Source organism: Rhamphochromis sp. 'chilingali' (assembly GCF_963969265.1).
Source record: "Rhamphochromis sp. 'chilingali' genome assembly, chromosome: 13".
Taxonomy (NCBI): domain Eukaryota; kingdom Metazoa; phylum Chordata; class Actinopteri; order Cichliformes; family Cichlidae; genus Rhamphochromis; species Rhamphochromis sp. 'chilingali'.
The window spans coordinates 32489376-32516283 of NC_137940.1; the positions used below are offsets into that span (position 1 = coordinate 32489376).

General features: G+C 39.3%; 2 protein-coding genes across 4 annotated transcripts in view; one reads left to right on the forward strand and one right to left on the reverse strand.

Moving 5' to 3' along the window:
• Positions 1 to 3938: 3938 nt before the first annotated feature.
• Positions 3939 to 18709, reverse strand: ehd1a (EH-domain containing 1a). The gene is made up of 6 exons (XM_080901835.1): positions 17921 to 18709; positions 13396 to 13493; positions 7856 to 8097; positions 6970 to 7140; positions 5473 to 5637; positions 3939 to 5118 (listed from the first exon to the last, which is right to left on the reverse strand). The coding sequence occupies exons 1-6, from the start codon at positions 18307 to 18309 to the stop codon at positions 4588 to 4590; spliced, it is 1596 nt and encodes a 531-aa protein (XP_080757961.1). The 5' UTR covers positions 18310 to 18709; the 3' UTR covers positions 3939 to 4587.
• A 5331-nt stretch (positions 18710 to 24040) lies between these two features.
• ubxn1 (UBX domain protein 1) overlaps positions 24041 to 26908 on the forward strand; it is a 9288-nt gene continuing 6420 nt past the window's right edge. Inside the window, exons 1-4 of one of the 3 annotated variants that reach the window (XM_080901917.1) lie at positions 24041 to 24087; positions 24755 to 24819; positions 24941 to 24994; positions 25806 to 25945. In XM_080901917.1, coding sequence (XP_080758043.1) covers positions 24761 to 24819; positions 24941 to 24994; positions 25806 to 25945 — 253 coding nt within the window. In that variant the 5' untranslated portion in view covers positions 24041 to 24087; positions 24755 to 24760. Of the gene's footprint in view, positions 24088 to 24182; positions 24262 to 24754; positions 24820 to 24940; positions 24995 to 25805; positions 25946 to 26908 lie in introns of those variants that run through there. The other 2 variants (XM_080901915.1, XM_080901916.1) reach the window with 2 other exon arrangements.

The following is a 26908-nucleotide window of genomic DNA, read 5'->3' on the forward strand; positions in this document are numbered from 1 at the left end:
CCAATAAATTATTGACCTTGTGTGATATTTCCTACACAGATTCTAAGAATACAATTTCTTTTAAATAAGGAGAAATCATCTGGAAGAACATGATTTATTGATAGAGAAATTGATGTATTTGGCAGTTAGACTCCGATGACCCATCATGGCAGAACAGAATCCCAGTGGTGATTGGATATAGAACAGGAGTCTAGGTGCTGGTGAAGATTAAGACTGAGGCTTGGATGAAGCTCTCACTGAATTGTCTGCTAGGTGGAGATGGGGAGGAGGTGGGTTACACGAATGAGTCTGAAAGGGAGAACGACAGAGAGCGTAGATTTAAACAACACAAAGTGGATACTGATTGGCTCTAAGAAGGCGGGCAAGAAGATAATTGGACTAGAGTAATGATGACAGTATTGAGATTGACTGTATTGAAAAGCAGTAGTGATGAAGAGAACAGCAAAGCAGCCTAAAACCCAGGAAGGCAGGCAAATGAGTGATTGCAGATCTTCCTTTCTGAACTCATGCATAAGACACGCAAGATTTTTGAGGTGCTGAGTAAGACTGTAATTTCAACTGTAATTGAAATTACAGATCTGGTTCATTTTGATGGCAAGAAAGGCAAGTGAAGATTTCAGGCTTTTACCTGAAGTTTTTCGGATATCCTTGTTTAAAGATTGCATTCAGTGTGCAGAAAAAGTAGGCACACATCTTAAAAAGTGTCCAATATATGAGGTTTATTCCACAGGTCATTAAGGATGTTCAAACTACACTAATGCTGACTTGACTTATATAAGATGAGTATTTAATAGCTGCACATCTTACAGTTTGTACTCACACATAGGCTACAGGTGCTTCATTCCAAGTGGGCTTCCACATGACTGTGTTACATAAGCCTGACCCAGTCAGCTCCCTGCTGGGGTCAGCATGTCAGAGGGTTGACGTGGAGTGAAAGAGAGTCAGGGGCATGGCTGGAATACAGATGAAAAACAAAGAAGCAGTAGCAGAAAACAGTGGAAGGCAAGGAAGGAAGAGGCGAAAAGGGTGACGTCCTGACAGAGGAAGGCTGGAAGACGGAAACAATGTAAAGGAGAGATATACAGTGTGGAAGAGCGGCTATCCAAACACACAGTGCACAGAGGCACAGGGATGCAGAGCCAAACAGCCTCTCTCTTCACACCAGCCTGGGCATTCCAGCAGCTTTCTGTCAGTAAATTATCATACCTGAACAGGAGGAACTCTGGAGCTGCTGCCAGCTGGAAATGATCTGCTTGAACCGGGGAGGATCCTGACTTTTCAGGGGGAAGTAAATGTTTTTGGCTCTGTTTTATTTACAATTAAAAGAACATCAGAAGCAAAGGAGCTTCAGTAAATTCCAATATTTTCATAGTAAATGGAAAAAAATTCTTTCTAAATTGCATTTCTTTTCCATTTTAAAGGTGGCCACAAATTATGCTTTATGTTAAATTTTAGGAATCTCTTGGTATCTCTGATTGGCAGAATAATCCAGTCACGTTTCTTAACTAATGATTTCTTTCCAATTTTATTAGTTATCCTTTTTCCCTCTTTGCATCAGTTTAATGACAAGGCTTGTATTTTGATCTTTATCCTGTGATAGTGATGCAGTGGCTGAAATTCAGGATCAGTGGTTTTTACAACAGTTGTTATATTCAACAACATTTTTGTGCCAGAGAACAAAAAGAAATCCATCTTAAAAGAGTTTTTACCTCTTTAATGGGACACAACAAACAAGCATCCACTTTTGGTTAAATTCATTTTGTTTGCAGACACAGAGATGCAACCAACAGTACAATCAGGTAATAAAGTTGCGCATCCTTAAAACATGCAGCTTATGTCCGTAAGTATTTGGACCACAAACCCCATGGACATCACCAGATGCGGTCTTCATGGTTAAGATGTTGCGTCAGGCCTTTACTGCTTTCAGTTTTGTTTTGAATAGCTGAAAAGCTATTGACCTGAGAACAGGCGACTCACTGGGCCACTGAAGAACATCTGATCAGTTTTGCAGCGTTTGGCTGAATCTGAGCAGAGCGTAGGGCCCTGCATACTTTACAGTTGATCCTTTTACTTCTATCAGCAGTCACATCATTAATAAACACTATGACCTGGTTCCACTAGGCGCCCATGTCATAACACTGCCTCCACCATGTTTGACAGATGGCATGGTATGCCTTAGATCACAAGCCTTTTCTCTTCCTACTGTTCTGGACCAAGTTTATCTCTTATCTGTTCATTTACCTTGTTGTAAACTCCCTTGACAATAATATTCCTACCTCATGAGTGTTTTTGAATCCAATCATGCACTTAAACTGTCTTTTGTGGTGTATTAGTGGTGCTGAGCAGCCCGGTGCTGTCACACTTTTTACACATGTACCAGATTAAAGTTAGTGTTCTCTCCCCGATTGGTTTATTTGGGTGTTTCAGCTTAATGATGGTGTACCTTATTTACATTTTTAGTAGCTGTTCGCTTGTTTAGTTCCAGTGAACAGCTACTAAATCCAAGATCAACACTTGGAATCAAATGCAGGTCTTTAATCTGGTTAATTTGAAAGGACAAAAAAAAAAAAACAAAAAAAAAAACTGCTCAATCTGAACCTGGGTGATGTGATAAAAATGGTAAATGGCCTGTATTTGTATAGTGCTTTACTAGTCCCTAAGGACCTCAAAGCGCTTTACACAACCAGTCATCCACCCATTCACACACTGGTGATGGCAGCTACATTGTAGCCACAGCCACCCTGGGGCGCACTGACAGAGGCCTTAATGGTTAAAGCACTTTTATGGGCCTAACTGCGTGACTTATGTTAAAGGTGTAACAACACAAAAAGCAATACATTTTTACCATTCAATACATTAAACCATTCACGTCAAGTATCAATAAGTAAATGACATAGAGAAAGGATGGTTATATTAATTTGGGGCAAGAATGCAGATAAAGATAATTAAGACAGAGCAGACCTGTTAGAAATCTGTGCAGCTCCTAATAACTACATAATGTTTACTGTCACCATCACGCATGTGCTGGAAGGGCGTGGGAAAGTAGAATTGCTTACAACTGGTTGAAACAGCACTTGTAATAACTCAGGAAGACACAAGAGAGCGCCTCTGGACCAGAGGAGAAATATCATGTATCTTATGCTGGCTGATAACTTACTGAGTCACTGTGCAGCGTTTCAGAGTAATTTTAAGGTAAGATGGAAACACATGACCGTGAGTGTAATGGCGTGTTTTAGGAGGTAAACTGATTCTCTCAACTGATATTCAGTTACATAAAATGATCAGATGAGACGATGAATCTGCCATTTGGAAAATATGCAAACAAACATGATGAGACGTGCAGTGTATGAGGATGTGTTTGTGCAACTCTTGGAATTGCATAAGTCATCTTTCTGCATTTCCCTTTACAAACACTGAGAAAACAGCCGATACATACAGGCCTGACGAGTATTATTTATACTTCAGTTGCTTGTTTTGACATCTGACATCTACATTAGGCCTGCTCAGGTTATATAGTCGCACAGATTTATAAGGCGAATAAAAGTGTATATTATTTCCAGGCTCACTGGAGAGTGTTTCCTGTCTTTCTGTTTACAATTTGTGCTCGTTTCTGAGCCCGGACTGAGTTTTTGTAAATTGTCTCCACGTGTCGTGTAAGAGCTCCAGAGAACGCAAGCATGTCTGCCTTCGCCACCATTTTCAATTTGTCCTTGAAAACGTGCAGGCATAAGCCACTTTCATGGCTAAATTACCTTATATGTCCTCCCAGCCCCCTGCTTTGACTCTGTCTAGCCTACAGAGGGCAGAAAAGCACACTAAACCAATTTAAATTAATACATTAAATAGTCTCTGGATGACCTTTGGATGACCTCTGGGTGACACAGTCCTTGACATAACCTTTGGTAACAGAAAACCACTACAAATTTAAAGCACCAAACTATGAATCAGTTAAGATTTATTTAGCATATTTATTTAAATGCGTTTCCCCCATTTTAATAAGTAGCTTTCTTCTGACAAACCACTGTTAAATGTGATATAGCAATATTAAATACAAATCCACTTAACCTTTTGAATGGTACAAGCATTCCTTTTTATTTATCCGGCAAAATAATAAAAAAGGAAGCTTCTGGAAAGAGTCAAAGTTAACAGTGAGGAAATACAAAAATAGAGATAAAGCACATCTAACCGCTGTTTTGATTAATTTCCTTTCTGTTTCCCATTTGGAAAAAAAAACTAGATTTCTTTGGATCAACATATAACAATATGAAGTGTATATTTGTAAGACATCTTTTACACAGGATGCATAAATCCATGTTCCACCTCATCGTGTGACCTCCAGCTACCCATCAGTTTGGTAATTGTCCTTCTATCGGTCTGCAAATAAAACCCCTCTCCCACCGTTTATTTCACACACACTAAACATTATCCCCAGATTCACAAAGATGGACCCGCCCTCCCTCCCACCCAACCCCCAGATACCCTCCAGTCTCTCTCTGGTGAAAAATACCCCAGGTGCTGCCGTTCTTTCTTGAAGTTAGACACTGCCTGGAGAGCCCTGTGTTGACATCAATGATCTGCAGGGTGCATCTAGGCCTCCACCGTCCCACGTTTAGACGGGGGCACCAGGTGGTCTGGCAGCGTGGGAGGCAGCTCGTGGCCCTCCAGCTTTACCTTGATCAGGTGGTTGGCCAGGGCAAACTCCTCGTCGTCGAGGAAGCCATCTTTATCCACATCTGCCAGCTTCCAGATCTTTCCCAGGACTGTGTTGGGCAGCTTGGACTTCACCAACTCCTTCTTGGCGGCAGCGCCGGACACTTTGCCGTTGATGGGAGAGAGGGTGTAAAAGATCTCATCGTACGTGGGCTTGTCGCGACCCACCACCCACTCCAGCTCGTCAATGCCTTCGCTGGCACCCTCACCGTAACCGTGGCCAAAGGGACCACTCATGGTTCCCTCAAAAGCTCCACCCTTGACGGTCTGGCTGGGCATGGAGGCCTCTTCCTGGCGGACCATTGCCATGAGACGTGCGATGTCATTGGCGAGCATGTCCTCCACCGCCTCCAGCAGTTTGGGTTTGAGTGAAGCAAACTTGGTGAAGTCCTGACCGTTTAGCAGCTCCTGAGGGAATGAAGGTGGTTGAGAGAAAACAGGAATTGGTGATAGAAATAGATCAGTCTTCAATGGCTACCAATGGGAGCAACATACAAGAAGCAGGATTTCCTGACAAACCAGGAAAAATAAATCTCATCGCCGTCCTGGCCCATCCTGGAGGGCAAGAGCAGGAAAGAAGGGCAAAGATGTGAAGAGTAAAAGGTTGGAAGGTCATTCTACTCTGAACAGCCTGTTTCTAACACTTTATACAACACTCCAAAAATAGAGTTGTGTTTTCATCAGATCTGTAACTCAAGACAGCACTTCAGTTTTGTCAGGGAAGTGCTTCAGTTCTTTCTTTTTTCCCTTTTTAAATCTTACCTGCATTTTATCAAGTTTGGGGAAGTCTCCGGGTGAGATCTGGTGCTCCTTCTCTATCTTGTGGTAGATTTCCCCCAGGTTGGCAATCAACTCCTTCTTTTTGGAGTCCTTTCCAAACACACTCGGCATCTCCTTTTTCAGAGAGCTGATAATGTAAGCTTGCACCTGAATGCATAAGAGAAAAAGCAGAAATTCTTAGCACCCTCTGGACTTCTGCATTAAACATTTCAGAGCTACAACATCTGAATTTTGGACTTTTCAATCAGGCAGAAGGCCAAATGAAGGGAACTAGATTTAAAATGGATGTCTGCAGTGTATTTTTAAATTTCAGATATATACATATTGACTAAAAGCAGAAATAGATAAACCCTGTGCTATAATTTGTATTAGTCGTTTTAAAACTGACATATGTTCAAACATATCACTGGGCTGACATCTGCTTGTGGTGACTTTAAACATGAAACACTAAGTTGCAGGGTGGGGATTGTTTGTTTTTTGGTGTCACCCTATTAGTGACATAAGACAGGGGCTTAAAAAGAATAGAGAGTGAAAATATGACCACATAAATTAAACTCAGCAGCCAAGTCTAAGAATGGTAATCTGTGACAGAAATATCCATTTAAAAAAAAATGCAACATTTTTTTTTTTAACTTTTTGGTTTCTTTAAAAATGTACAATTAAATGAAAAATGCCACCAAAATGTAAGAAGATAGGACGGGTCTATGGCTGGAACGTGTAAAAACACAGTAACACATACTACATCGAGACAGAACACAGTGACGCATATTTCCAGGGTAAATAAATGCATATAAAATGTGTTTTCTGACATCGCAGGCTTTCTTCCGAAAGTGGTCAGTGCTGTTTTTCTGTGTTTTTTTTATTTATTATTTATAATTCATGGTTTGTTTGTTTTTTGTTTGTTTTTTTTGTTTGTTTTTTTAAATATACCATTTATAAAAATATGCCAAAAAAGAAAAAAAAAAAAAAAAAAAAAAAAAAAAAGTATACTGGTACTTTCAACGGGTTGTGTTTATGATGTGAACGCTACAAAGCTTAGTTTATACTATTACAGTGTTATTTGTCACCTGTGCCCCAGATGTAATGTCACCGCTGCTGACATGTGGTGAGCTTTGTTTCATGCAGACGCACACCTAACGCCGGTAAACTGCCATGTGCACTGAGCTCACTCTATGTGAAAAGAGCAGCAGGCTGAACTCTAAGCTTGTCTATAGACACTCCTATGATCCATCAGTGAGTGACTAGTGGATTATCACACACCACAGAACTAGTGGTGGTGTATAGCACTGAATTTTTTAAAATGCATTTCCTACCAATCCATACCAATTCTAAAGGTGAACCTGTGCCGTTTCTCCAAGTATCCATGCCTATCCTTTAAAGGAAGCATAGGTGCTACTCAAGCACTGGTATAAAAGAATGTGGTGCTTTGTGCAATGATCATTGCATTGGGCCACAGGGTTTAATTTTCTTAATACTGACCTTGGCGAGACGTGCTCGCTTGATGAGGTCATTAAGTTTGCGTAGAGCTGCATTGCGTGGCAGCGACTGAATGTCCACAAAAAGGTCCTGTTCCTCCGCCTCAAACAACTTCCTGTTGTCCGGGACCAACAAGGGCTGTGCCCAGAATGACCCAATGTACACACGCACCACCTAGAATAAAGGTTTTCCAAGTTAATATCCATTCATCTCCATCAGGTTACACTTTACAGCTCAAACCCACGGCAAGAAATTCTCTCACAGGCCACATATGTGACATTGTTCTCATGGATTTATAAACAGAAGTAAAACATTTATATAGTCCAACACAATAAAAACAAGAAAAGAGTGTAAGACTGAGTTAATCAGGAGTACATTTTTTTAAAAATGTGACTGATTTGTAGTGTTAATCCTTCAAACAGGATATGAACTACAGATCAAAGTCAATGAGTAATTATCTGCATGCTCCAAAGGTTTCCCTGGGATCACTTTATGAATATGGCTCTGGATCAAACATTAACTCAGTATTCAGGTGGAAAAATCACAAGTGCTTATGTCACGTGATATCAGCTAGGACATGGGATTTGACATGGATGGTATTTTATCCGCGTTTCACTTTCATTAAGGTGTTTTTTTTCTTAAGTTCCTTGGTAAAGTGAGAACTTGATAACGTTGGAAAAGCTATCCAACCTTCGCCTGGAGCTTGGCTTTCACTCTGAAACGGTAACATCCTTTGTTTGCTCCACATGTGTCTAACACTTGATTACTACCAGGCTAGAGTGAAATAATTCTCACAGCGTTACAAATCTTCAGTCAAAAACAGAATTGTAAAAAACAACAACAAAAAAAGCAAAAACAACAAAAGGGCTTTTTTTTCCCTCCTTCCCACCTCAGGTGTGTTGATGATTTTACCCAAAGACCACATCAGCGCTCCATAGACCCTCATCAGCTGCTGGGTGCTGATCTGGTCTGCCTTGTTGAGCACCACGCGCATTTTGTCCTCATGGTTCTTGAGTGCGCGGATCACCTCGGAGAACTCATCAGAGATATCCAGCTTGTGGGCATCAAACAGGAGGATGATGCGATCCACGCGTTCAGCGAACCACTCGAGCACAGCGGCAAAGTCGTACCCTGGAGAGAGTAAAGAAAAGCTTTTTGAAACATCTTTAAATATATTAAATGTCGCATTACTGGGTTTCTTAACTGGACTGTTTTCCCAGCTCTAAACCTTTTGTCTACAATAAGGTCTGAACAACATTAAAACTTAGGTAGGTGTGTATGCTGCTTGAAATCAAGTTTCCCCAAACAGATGATGCATTGCCATTAAAACAAAAACAAGACAGTACATGTTAAATTCAGCCATATTACGAATTATTATAGTGTCATGCTGTTAACATATGGGGAGTGATAAAGAACTGTCATGACTAGATAAGCTCACAGTGACACACATAGCAGGCTACATTGTCCTGGGTATCAGTGTGCACTATTATCTTCCAATGTTTGTTCATATTCTACTTGAGCACATCAAGTGCAACGGTGTGGCAGCCATCTGACCTGAAAGAAACTCCAATAACTTGCATCTTTAAAGAAGTTTAGTTTTGGACTCTACACATATTTATATTCCAGGTAATGTTTAGATAAGGGATTTCAAGAGGCAGGTCTTTTTACTCTGATTACTGATTAACTGGCTTTACTGCTTTACTGAGACAGAGAGAGAGTGGTATAAAGGTAAGTTTAAACCACAGTCCCTCTGGATAATCTGAAGCATGACATGTTTTTTTCTGGCCTGCAGCAGGCCGTGGGAGGTTGACAATGCAGAGCCTGTTACTTTGTCTGACATAACCTAGTACTTCTGACCCTTTAAAAACAAACAATTGAACCATCAATGTAACAAAAAAACATTTTGAAAATTGTGTTGCAACATTGAAGGGTGGGTGACTCCTGTGGAACTGGCTAAAAGCTTTTTTCTTTGGAGGTTTTAGCCTCAGGAATAAAATGACCTCTGGACACAGCAGATTCTGCAACGTGCCTTAGAGAAACCAAGCAACGAAAGATCAACAGAAAGCAGGAAGACACATACTTGATATAAGGTGTTAAACTGAAAATGCTATACACTGTAACATCTTTAAAAAAAAAAAAGAAAAAAAAAAAAGTGAATAGCTTGACCAGAATGTGCACTACACACACTTCTATAGCCGCCTGAGCACAGAAACTTGCTGTACTATTCACTTCCTTTGGTTATTTGAGAAACTCAGGGTAGAGTCAGATTGCATAAATTGGCTTTTTCCCCCCTAAGTTTTCATTTGCCTCAAGGACTTGAGGAGGTAGGAGCGAAGAGAGCAGTGGTTTTCATTAGTGTGTGCATTCTTTTCTGAGCCAATGAGACAGTCGCTCTAAAAGCTCATCGCAGCAGCTGCACAATTGACGGCAGATCTGCAGCTCATGCATTCCAACATGGCTGGCTTTTGTCCCTGTCCAAATACATGTATACAAAAGAGCAACGGAGAGATACGGTCAAAAGAGCAACTCTGTGATGGAGACACGAAGAGGGAGACATGGAGATAAAAAGAGAATAAAGAGGGAACACAGAGAGTAAAAGTGAAAGTAAAATGACAAGGTCTGGATGAATATAGCAGATGGATACTGGAAAATTAGTTCATGCTTGTAACATGTGAAAGTAAAGGGGCATAAAGGGGGACTGCTTGCAGTTAAGGATCCCAGTGGGAGCCAGATGAGGATATTTGTTCATTCCATCTTAAGTCTGTTTTTAAACGCACATGTCAGGGAATCGGAGAGGCAGCTGCTCAAGGCTGACTTAGAACACATAGCATTAACAACTGCTGTGTCTGTACTATTCACACAGACATGAAGGGATAGAGCCATGCACTCATGACTTCATGGCTTCAAAATCATGTGCCTCTTAGACAGAGAGCAGATGATTGGAAAAAACCCTGAGCATATTTTCTTTCAGAATTCTGGGAAAGTCGAAGGACTAGTTTGGAATTCGAGAAACAGAATTCCATATCACAGCACAGCAGCTATAAAACAACAGATAGGACTTAGCATAAAGTTGTGCGATATGCCAAGGTCTGTTAAACAAAAGGCCAACAGAAACAACCAGCTTTAAACATCTGTTTGCTGCACATTTACTTCACAGCAAGGACATATTTCCAGAAAGTGACATCCTCTTCTTCAGAATAATCCTTAAGTGTTATTTTTTATCTCTTAATAGTGGCAGGCTCAGCCTTTTTAAAAAAATGTATTTACAATCTGCTTACGTGGACCTATTATGCTCACTTCCAGCTCCAGATGTTTATTCTTAGACTCTAGTAGAGTTTTGCACGAGTCAGTTTAGTTTATTTATGCAGGTCATTGGTGCAAGCCCCCAGTTCATCCATTGCCTGAAACAAACTGTTTTTACTCTCTCTCTTTAAGACATCCCTCTTCTGACTGGCTGCCTTGCAAAGGTTTGTACAGCAGGTGGGGGGGGATTTTATGCTCACAGAAGGAGACTGGTGTCTGAGGTGACCACAGTAGGAACATCCCCTCTCTGTGGCAATATAAAGAGCCAAGAGCAGAAAAAAAAAAAAAAAAAAAAAAAAACACTGCCTGAGATTTTGCCATACAGGGATTACTTTTCATTGCACAGTCTTGTATAATCTTACTTGCACTTCTTGCTGACTGTTTCAGTCCTTTGCTATGTTTAACAGGAGCTCCCACCAATGTAGGAGCGCATACATGACAGAAAAAAAGGGCAACAAGTCCCCTCTAATTTTGCTAAATAGCATTAAAATATCATTGTCAATTCATCAGCACTGCTTGTCGGAAAACACACCACCTAGTTCCAGTTTTACTATAGCTTTTGCCACTTCATAGTTTACTAAGGAACAAGCACTGAACCACACATGCTGACCTAATCAAAAATAAACACAGTCCAAGTGTTATGCAATAAAAAAAAAAGCACCATATACTTAAATCAATTTCACGTTTCCTGATTTTTTTCCTGAAAACTTTTGTAATTGTGAAGTTATGTAAACAGCCTGCACATTTGAAATTGTGCAATGCGGATCTACGCTAAAAACTAGAGACGTAGCAATCTGTGGAAACCTGAAATAATATCATAGCTTCCTGTAGGCCTGGTACAAAACAGATCTGCCATTATTCTGGGTGAGGCACACATGACCGTCAAAGTTGAGCAGCACAATCCAATCAGTTGTGTTTATATATGACACAGTTAGTACAGTATGTCTGCAGTACCGTATTGTATTCATGTTTATACAGAAACAGAGGAGAGGATAATGTCTGTAAGACAGTGTGTATGCGGAGGACAGTCTCTTTGACAGCAAGAATGTAGGAGTATGTGCTGTATGTATACAGCTGTTTAAGGTATGAAACATCAGATTTAGCGTCCTCGTGTCTTTAGTCAGGGTCACTTTTCCGTGTGCCAAATCTCTTTATTCATACTCAGATGTGCACATCCGTTTCTACGTCTACAGTCGCTTGTCTGGCCTTGTCAGTTTCTCTGGCCTTTCTCTTTCTACAGGCTAATTACATAATCAGTTTTTCTTTATTTAGCTTAATAGTCTTCTTTTTTCCCCCCCATTTCTTCATATAGTGCCTCACAGGAAACAACTGCGATAAAGAGCAGCCTGTAAAGAAGCTGCCAAACACAGGCGGTAGTGGATAAGGGGAGGGCAGTCTTGGGAAACTCTGCTATGTTTGCCATTTTACTCCACTTCCTGTCTCTGGGTTGTACAGAAAACCTGTGCTTATATATGTGCTTCCTCTCAAACACACAGAGCAGGTGGGGGGGAAAAAAAGAAGAGGCTATGTTTTGTTTGTAAGATCATCAAAAGTTACAAGAAAAGTGCGTATGTGGCAATTCTGAAATGACCCTGCAGGTCGAAGCATTGCTGAAGCATGCAGATAAAAATATAAATTGATCTATTTCCACAGAGTACAGGGAAATGATTCAGATCTGTAGTGATAAATAGTACATAGGAAACAGAAAAGGTAAATCAAGTTTAAAAGCAGCTCCGCGGCTGCTGGGCGAGCCCTCATCTGGGACTCTCCTCAGCTCTTACTGGAACAGTGGCGCGGCTGCCCCTCTGTTGGTCTTCCATGGTCTCTTGTGTTCTGGGGGCCTCTGGATGTCTGGAGTTTTGATCTCCTCCATACCCGCTTCACACCCTGGAGGACAGGGCTGTGGCCCCCCCACACTCCCTAGCAGATCATTACATGGAGAAACCTTTGGAATGCAAGCATGCTGATCCACACAGGTATGCACACATGGGTATTCACAGACGCGGACTAAAGCTTTCTTGGCTGCTGCCTCAAAGCACACTGTGCGCTGTCTATCTTGCGTGCTGCACAATATCGTTTATTATTTAGTAAATATTGATATCTATGACTAGCTAGTTTATTGTGATGGTGCTTTGTTTTCTCTATTATTATGTTACTCTTTGTTGTTTGCTGTCTCCTCTGTTTGTTTTTTTTGTTTGTTTTTTTTTTTTTCTCCATACAGGTGACCCAGGAGTTCTTTTTTTTTTTTTTCTCTCTCTTCCCCCCCCTTCTCACCGTCTCTTCTCCCCTTTGGTTTTCTTTCTTTCTCTCCCCCTCTTTCTCTCATTCATTCCCCCTGTCCTATTTATTAAAAAAAAAAAAAAAAAAAAATATGACAAAGGATGAACTGAAGCTCTGCCATCACGTAATGTCGCATACTGCTGTTTCTGATGTCATTTAAAAAAAAAAAAAAAAAAAAAAAAAAAAAAAAAATCAAGTTTAAAAAGTAGTAATAAAGCAAATAAAAATAGGAAGAATGGCAATGCAGGACGCAATTTTTCATACCTTTTTAGGTCTGATTAGAAAACAAGAGGGATTTAAATGCAATCTATTATAATTATTCCCTACTATATCTTTTTATTCCTGGAGCTTTGCTTAAAATAGTCCTTATTTATCTTATACCGGGCCTTGGTCTTGGGCCTCAGCTCTGTTTTAGCTCCTCTCCCTTTCAGACAATTTCTTTAAAGGCGCTGAAGAGCTACAAAGAATGAAAAGTGCTATGTGGCGTCATGCTGTTGAGGTCTCCATCAGATTTATGTAACCTGTTTGGTTAGGCATTGACCTAGAGGTGTTAAAGGAGCTAAATACAGGTTTGACAACACAGTGAGCCAAACTGCTGCAGTAAATTGGCAGTGCATTTGCTAAACAGAAACAGGCTTGGGGAAAGGAGGGTATGTTTGTTGTTTCAACATTTCTTTTTCAGAGGTGAAGTTGTCACTTCCTGTGGTTTTATTTTGCATACATGCAATGCTTTCTGATTGCGCTTGTTTCTGGGTTCTGAGCAGTGGGTGTGGTGTGGTAGAGTTTTAAGAACATGAAACAAGGCGTATGTGAAAGGTGGGAAAACTGGATGTATGTGAGGCAGACCTCTGCTTATCCTCTGCTTCTCCCCTGACAGGATTCCAGGAGTATCAATGATGCTGATGCTCTCCAGGACGGGGTTAGGCATCTGGGCACACATGAACCTGCCAAGGAGGTAGAGAGGGGGAGGAGGGGGTGAGAGACACAGAGCACAGAGAGAGGGGAGAAAAAGAAAGTGAAAGAGCATTATGAAAGAGAGAGGGAGAGATTGGATCAAGAATAACAGGCAGAGGGGTGTAAAAGGAGAGAGGGATACAAAACTGGTTAGGTGAGAATGCTTACATAGAACTCCTATTAAACAGACATTAATCTTGAACTTTGTAGCAACAATATCTCAAGAATAAAATAATGTTCTTTCTTGTTGGAAGAAACCTGAAACTAATATAAAATAGGAGTCTGTTAACAGGACAAAGCTGGGGTTTAGAGGACAGCTACAATCTCATTTTACAAATCCTTGATGCCTTAAGGTAAACTAAAAATGTACATTTCTGAAGTTAACAGTTATTCTACATCTGCCCTTTAATGTTCAACTAATCATTTGCTTTATAAAGTGTGTGGTTATTGTAAAAGACTGCTACCAACTGCTGCTTTTAACACATTTGATTCAATATTTTTAAGATGAAATGAATGGACGTGTGACATTTTTTGCTTAAAGACTTGCTTATTATCAATAATGGCTTATCAAAGCAGTAATTTCTTTTTGTCGTTCAACAAGCTGATTAATTATTTCAGCTCTAGTTTGGATGTTTTGCCCTCAACAACAGTGAGGCTACATAATTATACAGTCAGATTTTCCAAACGGCGTGACAGCCATGCTTTTAGGTCAGCACTGAGGTAAGAATATTTAATAAGGGAAACATATGAACAATACATGATAAGCCATAAATTATATGCCTTAGTCATTCCCAGTGCGGCATAATTCACTTTACAATACTCTCATCAAGCTGGGACACTGGGGTTTAAATTTTAAAGCCGAGTGTGAGCCCTTAAACAGAAATGAAGCCAAGAAATTCAAACACAGACAGATATAAGAATGAAAGTAGATGACTGCTTTTGCATACACCCCCATTGTCCCACTCAGGACAAAGAAGGGGATTGTTAAGACACCACACAGTCAGGAGTACTACTTCTCACACTCTGTTGCCCTTTCAGTCAAACTGAACTGATACTCACAACATGAGCTCAGAAGCAGCAGGTCATAAGACTGGGGGAGAAAAAAAAGAAAAAAAAAAAATCGTGCTTTTACATTCCTGCTGTGACCGCGCTGAGAACGCACGCACACACACACACACACGAGAAAACCCTAACAAAGCAGGGAAAGGAAAAATCCACAAAGAGCAACTTAAAGAAATATAAGAATAGGGCTTCCTGCATAGAGGCCCTGTGTATTAATGTTACAATAATAAACTACAAAAAGATAACAAACGTGCAGGTTTTTCACTCTCTCGCTCTTAAAGCTGATGGCATGTGATTCCCAATAGGAATTTTGGCTGAGCTTTTCCATTTCAGCCATCTATCCAAACATTTTTCCACATAGAGCTAGCAGGAAAAAAAAAAAAAAAAAAATGTTCCAATGAACTTGAGCTGGAATTCTTTGAAACGGAGGGCCCAAGGGGACGGTGCATTAGCATATCAAAGATCCTTCAGTTTTTCACTATATCTTCAGAAAGTGGGAAATGCACCACAGTGTAAAAGACATCAAGCCTATGCTGTGATAGCAAATCTGGCTCCAGCTAATGACCTCCTGACCTATGACCTTCCCTCACGTCGTAACCTCAACTTCCCTGAGAGAAGAGGAAACGGGGTATCTGTCATTACTGCTGGAGATGCAAACAGCAGGTTACAACTGTGTGACTTTTCCTTCTTCCTGTGAAGTCTTGCCTCGTGTGGGTGAATCAATCATTTCACTACACACATACCTACACAGGTCTTCATGCTAACCTCTGTATAAGAGTGTACGTGTGTCAGCCGCTATCACAACAAAGTGCAGAGTCAGCACCCTGGAAGAGTACAGGACGGAGCAGGATAATGTGGGCCGGGGTGGGCCAGTGCGGAACTTGAGCTCTGCTGACTCCGATTTTACTGACTAAACATTTACAGAAAGCACTGACATACACTGAGGGGCTCTGACTGCAGTTGAATTAAACATAAAAGGGGAAGAAGAGCTAAAACATTTGCATGCTCATCTAGGTGTAAAAGAAACTGGGTAACTTTTGTGGAAACACTCAGAACAGTATCACTGCACAAACAATGAAAGGTCAACCACAATTCAATAAATTCTATTTTTTTTTTTTAAACCACCAAAATTGGGAAGCTACCTACTATTTTGGGCTTAGAAAACCCAAGAGAAAGCTCTGCATTTGAGGATCACATGACTGATTTCTGTTTACTCACTTCATAAATAACTGCTTATACCGAGAGCCTGGTATTTAAAGGCTAATCTGAAGTTTGAATGACTATAGTTAAGAGCTATTAAGAGAAGCTGCCCTGACAGTCTCATTCAGTCAATTACCAATGTGACCCTTGATATTACCTACCTAGCTGAAGACCAGGCTAAATTCTTTGACTTCCTGAGAGGAAAATGGAAAACTGGCCTCAGAAGTATGGTTCAGAAGTCAGCCTGGTTCTAAATGTTTATCTACATCCAGTTCTTCGTGGAAAATTTTAATCAATTCATCAACTTGCAGGCCACTTCTTGGCTAAATGCCACGTGAGCTGTTTAAACAGTTCATACACCTGCTATTGTCTTACCCACATATCCTGTTGTGTGTGATCATGTGAGCTCTAAACCAGCATATGCCCGCTCATGTCTGCATATGCTTCTGAGACAGAGATGCACACTGAAGTGAAAGACTACCACAAGTCCCACAATACCGCAGGACTGTTTCCAGCAGTTTGGCAAATGATGCTACAACGGACAATAGCTTTTGTTCAAATCTTATCTGTCTTCCCTTCAAGTCAGTAATAAAGCCATAGTGACCAATGAAGTCTTAGAGTCCCCTATTCTTACTTCACATTTTCAAGTTTGAGTGATGACACTTGGCAAAGGTTTGACACTCATGCGAGATAAACCAAACACTCTACAATAATAAAGGAAGGGCTGTCATGAGATAATGGGAAATTAGTCCAGCTAGGGAAGTGTCAAGTTGAGTGTTTGCGCTACCCTACCTACACCCACATAATACCCTGAAACTAATAACAGAACAAGTATTATGACTGTCCCAGAGTTTTTCAGTTGTGCATTATTTGTTAATCCCACTCAGGGTGCGACTCAGGCAGAGAAGGGGGGCATACCTACATCCTCTACAGGAAATGACATAATCAGCAATCAGATGTTTGACATATGATGTCAAATTCTGCCCCCCCCAAAAGCCCCCCAGCACCTAGGAGACTGTTTTAAGAAACGTCACACTGGCTCTGGCTCACTGCACATTGCTTGTGCAGTTTCACTTGCACTCTGAGCTGGGAGGAGCATTTACTCAATGAAACACTCAAAGATTGAGCTGCCCTTGGCACTCTCTGGGTTTGAAAGAATACCCTAGAATCAGTTTTCTATGCCATTTATTTAATTTTATTCTGCTGTTTTTGATTATTTCTGCATTCTTGTCATAATTAAATTGCATTAACTGGTAAAAGGGGAATACTTCTGAGTCATCTGAGTGTTTGCTGGGGGACATTTTTGTTGGATTAGGACATGAGCTGAGTAACAAATATAAAAGTAATTAATAATGCTTTGGGAGTGGCTGTGTTTCCCCATAATCTCTTCGTTATCTGGATCATGGACTAGAATTGACCAACTTCACATAAGCCAGTCTAGTAGTGCCAAAAAGTATGTTACAATAGTCAAAATCGATAACCACGCCTTTAATCCTTTGTGATAGGACTATAAAAGGTCACAGGTAGCGGATGAGGGAGTTGGTTTACCATGCCATAGGACATGAAAGTTATGGCTTCATGAGCTGAGGACAGGACAAGGTCGGCATGCTCCCTAGCAATATAACCTTCAACTATTTCTAAGTTCAAGAGGCCACACTGGGAGAAAATGGTCAGCCAAGAGTGACTCTGCCAGGTGGCGAAGAAGATCATTTGATTGGTAGCATATGATACAAAGCGAAAGGGAAAGGCTAGTGGGAAAAGGTGTTGGAAAGCACCTTCCAACCCTCTGCTTTATATACAAGCTACATCTGTCATCTATTGACACAAAACACCAGCATTCTTTTAAGATGATGAAAGAGGTAAAACCCTCACAGTCTCGGCTCATTTTAAAAGATTGTGCAACAGCATAATGTGAGAATGTACCTTGAAACGTGTCGTACATGTAAGAACATGTAGGAGTGCATTTAAAATCAGGGCTGCTGTGTTATTATGACAGTTTCTCAACACACAACAGCACTAAAGTGAGAATTCGAGTCAGCCCCATTCATTTCATTCACAGAGTAATGAATAACCCTGGGAGGTGGAGGTAGTGGTGGGAGTCATATAATTTTTCATATCCTCTTTGATAGAGTGGACTCCTGCTCATTGGCTTTACCTGTTGAGAAATGCGTTACCAAAGGCGTTGAGCTTGCGGAAGGGCTTCTTGGGATCGACAACCAGGGCATTACCCGGTATCACCCCGTCCTGTTCCCCGTGCATCACCGCGATGAAAGAGTCTGTTGTCGGCTCCGGGCCAATCCGCATACCGGGGAAGTCCTGCTCCATGAGGTGCCGGATAAATGTGGTCTTCCCGGTGGAGTACTGGCCGACCAGGAGAACCATGGGCTTGTTATCAAAGTCGGCATCTTCGAGGGCTGGGGAGTGGAAGTCGTGGAATCGATACGTGTCCTCTAGCGGGAACAGTTTGGTCCGGTAAAGCCGCCGCAGTCCCTCCGACACGTTCTGAAACAGCTCGGGATCCTTCTTCAAGTTTTTCCTGAACATGGTTGCTTCTTTTCGCCTACTTGACACGAGGGTTTCAGTCTCCCCTTTAATAAGTATCGAATTTAGAGGTGTGGGTGCTCACACCGCCGAGAGAGTAGCTGCCTGCTGGTATAAAGCTACGGACTGGGCGAGGCTGAAGTTTTTGTCCCCACCCTCCTCTTTGCTAGCTAGCCACGCAACTGCGAAGTCAGTCATTCAAGGAGGACTCCTTTTTCACTGGACGTTATCTAACGTGACGTGACACGACACGCCACCATAAAAACTAAGCTGCGGTCAGATAGATGCAGTCAATTGCTGCTTAAATGTCAGACAGCAAAACTGTTTATTGGCTTGCCAGCCGACTAGCCACCTGCTGACAGTTGATGAACCGCCGAAGAGGACTTATTCCGGAAACAGTATTTTTTTTTTTTTTTGCGGGGACTACCGCTACAGTCTGTATTTCACAATAAAAGCCTCTGTTCTTCATAACCCATATGAAAACTTTGATGAAAGCATGTATTCATTCATTTGTTCATATATATATGAACCTGTGAAGCCTCTGCATGAAAAGTTCATACACATACAGTTGTGTGAAAACGCGCTTACCACCTGCCTGATTTCCAGGGTTTTTTTGTATATTTGTCTTGGTTAAATGTTTCAGTTATTATTAATGAGGAAAAAGTCCAAACAAAAACGTAAACAAATAAACAATGAGAGTGTAGTGGCAGTTATTTCAATATATAGAAAAAGCATATCATATGAATGTGGAGGGAATGTCTACTAATTAATATTAGGGAAATGGATATAAATAGTAGAATGTTCCGATGGATTAAGGATTTCTTAACAGACAGACAAATAAAAGTATCGGAGGGGAGGGTTTAGCAGAAAATTGAACGCCATAAAGGAGCATTGTGAGTAGACTATGTTTTTAATGTTGCTAAATTATTTATTTAAGGATGTAGAGGGTGGAATCGGGTTATCACTTTTTGCAGATAATGGGGGAATGTGGAGAAGAGGAAGAAATTTAAAATTTATTATACTGACGCTACGGGGAGCAGAAGTGGAAAAGTGATCGCATAATTGGGGGGTTTAAATATTCGTTTGATAAGACTAAGACAATGTTTTTTACAAGGAAAAGCATTAGGAAAAGCATAGTGATGAAATTAAGCTCACACTATATGGGTAAGAGTTAGAAAGGGTAAAACAATTTGAGTTTTGTGGGTTCTAGTGTGATGAAAGGATGACATGGGATGCACATATTCAAAAGATGGTGGATAAATGCAAAAATGTGTTAAATATAATGAGGTGCTTAGTTAAAAGTGACAGGGGAACAGGCAGAACTTCCCTGAAAGCCATATACGCTGAATTAATCGGGGCATAATAAGGCAGAAAATAAAGGAAAAGTGGCAAAAACAATGGGACAGATGAGAACATAGAACAGGTTTTAGTGCATTGTGTATTGAAATATGAATCCAAAATCCAAAATCAAATAGCACAAATCTCAGACATGAAAAAGTCCCATATTTCCAAAAAAACACAAAAGACCCCCACCAATTTTTTAAGAATAGAGTCATGTCTTCTCAAGAAACACTTTCACTTCTTAAGGGTGCAACAAAGTCATCTTCACAGGCAAAACAAACAGGGAGTCCCACATCCTCCTGTATACAGGCAAGAGCGCTAGTGCAACAGTCTAGGATATGGCTCTATCACAACTTTTTAAAGTATACAGTCCCCCTTCACAGTAACAGCCACAACAGACAGGTTTTACACAAAGAAAATGTCAAATACCCAATAATCCATACTAGGAGCATGCAATTAGCCAGAGAGAGTTTAAAGAACTGTCTTTAAACAGGAGGCGACCCTGAGGCTTAGCAATACTGGGTGAAATCCAAATGCTTATAACTGCAGTGTCACCAGACGATCTCTCTATTCTCTAATATTGTTTTACTACGCTAAACATCTTAGTGTCCGGATGCCACTAGGAAAGTGTATTATGCTAAATGTGTTACTGTTATGAACAACAACCCATATGAAAACTTTGATGAAAGCATGTATTCATTCATTTGTTCATATGTATGAACCCGTGAAGCTTCTAATAACATTCACTATGAATTAATATTCACTATATTGTGTTTATGTGCAGTGTTTGTAGTGGAACTAGCGTTACTTTTAATTTGAAATGACTACATCAAATTGCAAACAGTGATTTAGTTTTGGTTTGACTTTTCATTACAAAAACAAAGACAGCTTCTTTGTTAGCACTCATGATGATTGTGTTCTCAGGCTGAGTGGTGAGTATTTTTTTACTCTGTTTTCAGTTTGTTGAGCTGAAAAAGATCTTGTTACGATATCTTCCTGTAAACACTTACAGGGTTTACAGGAAGAACCCCCAAAAGGTAATTTTTTTTGTAAGGGACCTTTGAGTCTATCACCATCGCTGACTGATGTCAGGGAAAGTCCCATATCCTTCTGACCATTTACTACAAATGATGCTCTTGTATTCACTTTTACTTTTGGTTTTCATTTCAGAAAGCTACATAAACCCATGCCATACAAATCTCAATCTTTGTGTTTTATTCGTGAAAAGGGGCTATAAAGAAACAGAAACTTCAACTGAATTCACAAGAATTGTTTAATTTATTGCAGCCTTCACATAAATCACCATGAAAATTAAACTAAACACAGAAACAAGAAACTGAAAGTGTTGCTGTTCATGAGCTACAGAGAGTCCCAGCAGTGTTTGCATGACAAGAGGTGTCCCTCCACAGATAACAGCAGCTCCACTGGAAGCCACAGTTTTTCCATATGGAGATGCTGTTACAGCTGGTGAGACCCAGAGAAAAACACAGCTGAGAGCACCAAGCCAGACCACGGCATTGGATGTACACTCATTCTGCTGGCATCTTCTATTTAAGTGTTTTTCCTGTCATATATTCAGTTGGCAAAACTGAATATAACCAAAACTTACCTTAAACAACTCCTCTGGGCTTTCCTATTTTTGTGGGGCTACCACTACAGTCTGTATTGTTCGTACTCTTGATCAGCCAGACAAGCATTTCAGAGTACTGCAAACTGGAAGGGGGCGGCAGCATCATGGTCCACTTTTAAATCATATGAATTAATGCTGCCCTCTTTTGGTCATCTGTTTCTGACTACATGAACTTGAATCATTTTATTACACATGATACTTCAGCTTTCATGTCACAATACTACCCACACCCAATAAAGACTTAGTATCATCCACTATTTTATCTTCTAATCTTGGCTTTTACTGCCTCTAAGATTACATGTGTCCCTTCTGATGCCAATAAAAATCAGGCTCATTCCCTCCAAGAACACGTGCTCCTAGAAGTTAACAATGGTTCCAGTAACCCTAGTAAAAAATAAATAGATCTATTGTGCTATTTCTTTTTATATTAGGTGTTGAAAGGATCTTTAACACAAGTGGTAAACAGGAACGAGCATCATTTTCTTGTGTGTAGCTCATCTTCTTCCCAGAATCTCACTGAATATCCTTGGTGAAATTTGACCTTTAATCCTCTCCTTCTGTAAAAAGAAGAAAAAAGCCTCAGAGAACCATAAAGCAATATAAGGGCAGCCTGGAGAGAACTTCACCCCATTGTCTCCTTCGACTTTGGCCGCCCTGCTATATATTGTTAACAGATAATTCCATTATGAAGGGTCATTAGCGTCTTCAGATAATGTGCACCATGAGGCCGAGCACGGAAACTAGAATGAACTCGGTCTGGACAGAGAAAGGTGACGTCAGGAAATCAAATACCACATATTAAACCAACATTTTTAATGCTGGGAAAATCCTCACGCTTATCATCTCAGAGTTAGAACCTGCAGAAACTGAAATGTATTCATACTATAATCATTTTTATCTGAATAGGTACAATATCGTCTTTGTTACCGAAATGACACCAAACATCTTTGTAAATTACACACATGTTCGCACAGAACGTGTTTGCTTTTGAAGGCACTTGAATTCATTATAAATGAATCATCTAATTTCCTTAAAAGATCCTCTGTGATCAACTGTTCTCATTTTAACATATATACAAATACATATTACAGGGTTTGTCCTGCAGTGTGCAAGCAGATTAGATGCATGGTGAAATAAACTGGTCTTGTTAATCTCTTGAGTTAGTTTGCTTTCTAGAATGTAAAAGAAAAGTTAATACTTACCCAGTAAAAGCTGCAGGCAAAGCTTCTTCAGTTATTAATTGTAAAAGGAAAACACAAGACAAGTAAAACCCAGATAAAAAAAGAACAAAATATAAGTGTGAGGGGGAAAAAAGACAAACGAATAAATAGTAAATAAGAGCGTTTTTACAAAAAAGACACCCAGCAGTGAGCGGAGTCTCTGAGTAATGGTAGGCTCGTGAATGAGGGCTGCTTAAGACTACGTGGGGGAGAGAAAAATTAATCATTACACTTACTGTAAATATGTAACAAACCCAACCTGCACATAAAAGTCAGCAAATTGCATTGTGTTTGAACACCCACGGAGACACGCAGATGAGATGAAATCATACATGCAGCAGAGCAGCCAATAAGATCATCCGACCTTCTCATCAGGCCTCCCCCACCCCTAATCATCAGTGGACATAATTCCTCTGCTGACACATTTCACTCTCTCTCTCTCTCACTCACTCTTACTGGGGCGCGGTTTAATAAAATCCCCTGATTAAATATCTAAATGGAAAGAACATTATGAGATTACTTTAAAGAAATGATTGATGAATAGTCAAAATCTGGGCCAACTCCATCAAGTTGTACTGTTTATTCTGGTCTTGGATATCTATCAAATCCAAATCTGGACTGGACTTTTGAAGTGACTACAAGATGATATATGATTTTTTTTTTTCAAACGATTTGTAAATTATAGACAATAATAAGACCTTATGTATCCCCCAAAACACAAACCGTTTAAAAATGACCCAGATTTGAAGGCGTTTCTATTAACAGTGTTACTTTACGGTGTTGTTTTGAAGATGACTTTTGAAGACAAAGAGTGTTTGCCTGAAACAAATTTGTAAAGTGCATTTGGCTCAAGCTCAAAGTGAGTGATTCCTGCAAACAGTTCATTCCTGCATGTGTCTTTGGTCAAAGTGTGAGAACAATAATTGTAAATGAGTTACAAAGGGAGAGCCTCTTCGTCTTCCTCCAAGCCAGTTAGATGCATTTATAAATAGTTCTTAAATAGCACATCTAAACCAGTAACACACTCAATGTGTTTCCTGATCTCATTGACTTTGACGGGAATTTGGTTTAACACCATATTTCACACCAAATTATATTCTTTAAAACCATAAATAGACGTAGTGAAGTAATGATTTAATATTCACTTAATCTTTATTTCAGAGGTAAACACCTTGATTTATATACTTTATCCTACTCAGGCCACATCAGTAATAATAGTAGAATTAAAATCCTGCTTCGAACAGAGTATTTCTACACTCTGACCTAGGGCACTACTTTCACCAATCTATACTATTTCACCAGTGATTTAAAGAAACTGGTGTAAGAATGTTTTTTTCCTTAAAAAAAGATATTTGATTTAGTTCCTGTAGATATTTTGCATTGTTTATCATTTGACATCGTTTTAGTACCCCGGTATTGATATGCTGTCGCAGAGGTGATGAATAGATGGGGTCAGGTGAACCCTGCAGTAGCTTACGTGTTACTGTTCATTATTTGCATGTTAGGGAGGCTTATTCATTCATTTGAAGTATAACTCAGTAGAAGCTCAAGGTGTATAAACGTGAAGATAGCGTCGTCAAAGTGTCCCCAGTAAGTGGAGGATCTGTATGTTGTTTGTTTTTTAAACAAATCTTAAGACTTCAAAAATCGTTCTTTCTAATAAGCGTGAATTTCGCGTTGTTCTTTTTGACTCGCGTGGGCTTCCTTACTGGTGAAGCGGTGTTGTCCGATGTGTGAGTAGCTAACTATCCCTACCTTCACTGGGTATATTAGCTCATATTTCCTCCGTACATAAATAAACTGGCACGTCAGTTTGCATTTAGCTCAAGTATACAAACTAACATTAACGGCACAAGTGATGAAGAGCTTATTGGAGTTCCTAATTGTTTCTAATCGTGCTAGCCAGCGAGGCTTCCCAGTTAGCTTTCGCAATTTGAACGTTAGCCACATTAAAGCTAATTTTAGCTCTCATCACGATGGTATTTATTATATCAAATAACTGCATATGTGTAGCGGGAATAAATTTGTGTTTTGGTAAGCTGCTAGTAAAGGAATCGTTTATTTATATTCACGCAGTGTTATATTCGGACAATAGTGGTCAGTGTAGCTGCTTTAGTCGGCTAAAATAAAGTCATGAGCTCTTGCACTAACTTTAGTTTGGTTAGAAGTCCTTTGGGTTCTTTTCATCATCAAATGAAAGCATTGTACCAGTACGTTAGACGATGAACTCCTCGTTAACGTTCCTGTATTGTTTCAGGTCAAAATGGCAGAGCTAACAACACTCGAGAGTCTGCTGGAGATGGGGTTTGATCGAAACAGAGCGTGAGTGATCCCTGATGCACACATTTTTTATTGGTTTATTTGGATTTCAGGTTTGAAGCTGATTTCAAGGAAATTAAACTGTGTCTACATTATCTATCATATTATCATAATCTGTCTTTAGAGAGAAGGCAGTGGCCAACACAGGGAACCAGGGAATTGAGCAAGCCATGGATTGGTGAGTTTAGCACTCAGAATAACAACACACTACGGTACTTTGAAACCTCCCACATTAACATTTTCCCTCTGTCATCACTTAACTTGGTGCCACAGTCCAGCTGCACACGCCAGTTTCCCTCATAAAACTATCCAGTGGTTTTCATTTCCCAATGTAAACATGATTGTGGTGATCGGATAAGTGACTGTTGTTTTTTCAGTTTAAGAAATATTGATTAACTTTGTAGTGTTGTCTCAAAAAGTGAATTAGAAATGCTTGTGTGTGCCTTCATCTCCTCTCACTTGGATTGGACTGTTTTCTTGTTGGACTGAAACATTTATTAATCGCATCTAATCTGTGCAAGATGCTACTGTGAGGCTTTTAACTCATTATAAACTTTCTCATATCACCATATTTTTAAAGCTTTCACACTGACTTCCTGTCAGGATTAGCTTTCAGTTAAAAATCTTGGTTCTCACTTTTATGGCTTTATGGGGTGCAGCCCCCTCCTAGATAGTCTCCCTGCTACTACTCCAGTCCTATTCTTCAAACCAAGTTCTTAGACCTGTTTGTGGTTCCTCATACCCGCCTGAAAACTAATATTCCAAAACTTTGGAATAGCTTGTCACACACTCTTTGCACCCTTGACTTTGTGGTATTCTTTAAAAGGCAGTTTAAAACTAATCTTTTCAGATTTTGTGGGTTTTTTTTACTTTGTTTGTGTGTGTCCATTTTGACTTGAAATAGGGTGTTTAAAAATGTTATCTAGACCTCTGTAAAGCTCTTTGTGGCTGTTGGAAAGTAATACATTTTGCTTACGCACTCTCCTCAGGCTAATGGAACACGAAAATGACCCAGACATCGATGAGCCCTATGTGCCGCCAGCGGGCAACATCCTGGGAGGAGAAGCACAGAGCCAGCCCAGCACAGCAGACAGCTCTGAAGGTCAGGAGGGGCAGGAAAGTTTTGAAGGTATGTCATTAAAGGGGCAGGAAAGAAAAGTCACCCACAGATTTTCAGTGTGATTGAATATACCACTAGACAACCTAAATGTATCTACTCTTAAGGACTTTACACACTGGACGTGTAAAATCCGTGTGAATATTTAATGTGTTAAAAAAAATTTTTTGACTTGATTTGGATCCAAATAAATAGATCTGACCAATCAGACCGCCACATTTGCAGTAAGTGTGGTCATACTGAATGTGTGCACCTGTGCTGTATATCCAAAAGGAAATGGTAAAATTACACTATTTTGCCTTTGATAGCTATACCAGTCAATCTTGTGTGTATATATATATATATATATATATGTGTATATATATATATATATATATATGTGTATATATATATATATATGTGTGTGTATATATATATATATATATATGTGTATGTGTGTATATATATATGTGTATATATATATATATATATATATATATATATATATATATATATATATATATATATATATATATATATGTGTATATATATATATATATATATATATATATATGTGTATATATATATATATATATATATATATATATATATATATATATATATATGTGTGTATATATATATATATATATATATATATATATATATATATATATATATATATATATATATATATATATGTGTGTATATATATATATATATATATATATATATATATATATATATATATATATACACACATATATATATATATATATATATATATATGTGTGTATATATATATATATATATATATATATATGTGTGTATATATATATATATATATATATATGTGTGTGTATATATATATATATATATATATATATATGTGTGTATATATATATATATATATATATATATATATATATGTGTATATATATATATATATATATATATATATATATATATATATATATATATATATATATATATATATAT

Coding starts and splice junctions, on each gene's coding strand:
- ehd1a (XM_080901835.1), bottom strand. CDS start 18,309: ATGTTCAGGAAAAACTTGAAGAAGGATCCCGAGCTGTTTCAGAACGTG. Junction 13,494..17,920: donor GGTAACGCATTTCTCAACAG/GTAAAGCCAATG, acceptor CCTCCTTGGCAG/GTTCATGTGTGCCCAGATGC. Junction 7,141..7,855: donor AAATCATCAACACACCTGAG/GTGGGAAGGAGG, acceptor CCTTTATTCTAG/GTGGTGCGTGTGTACATTGG.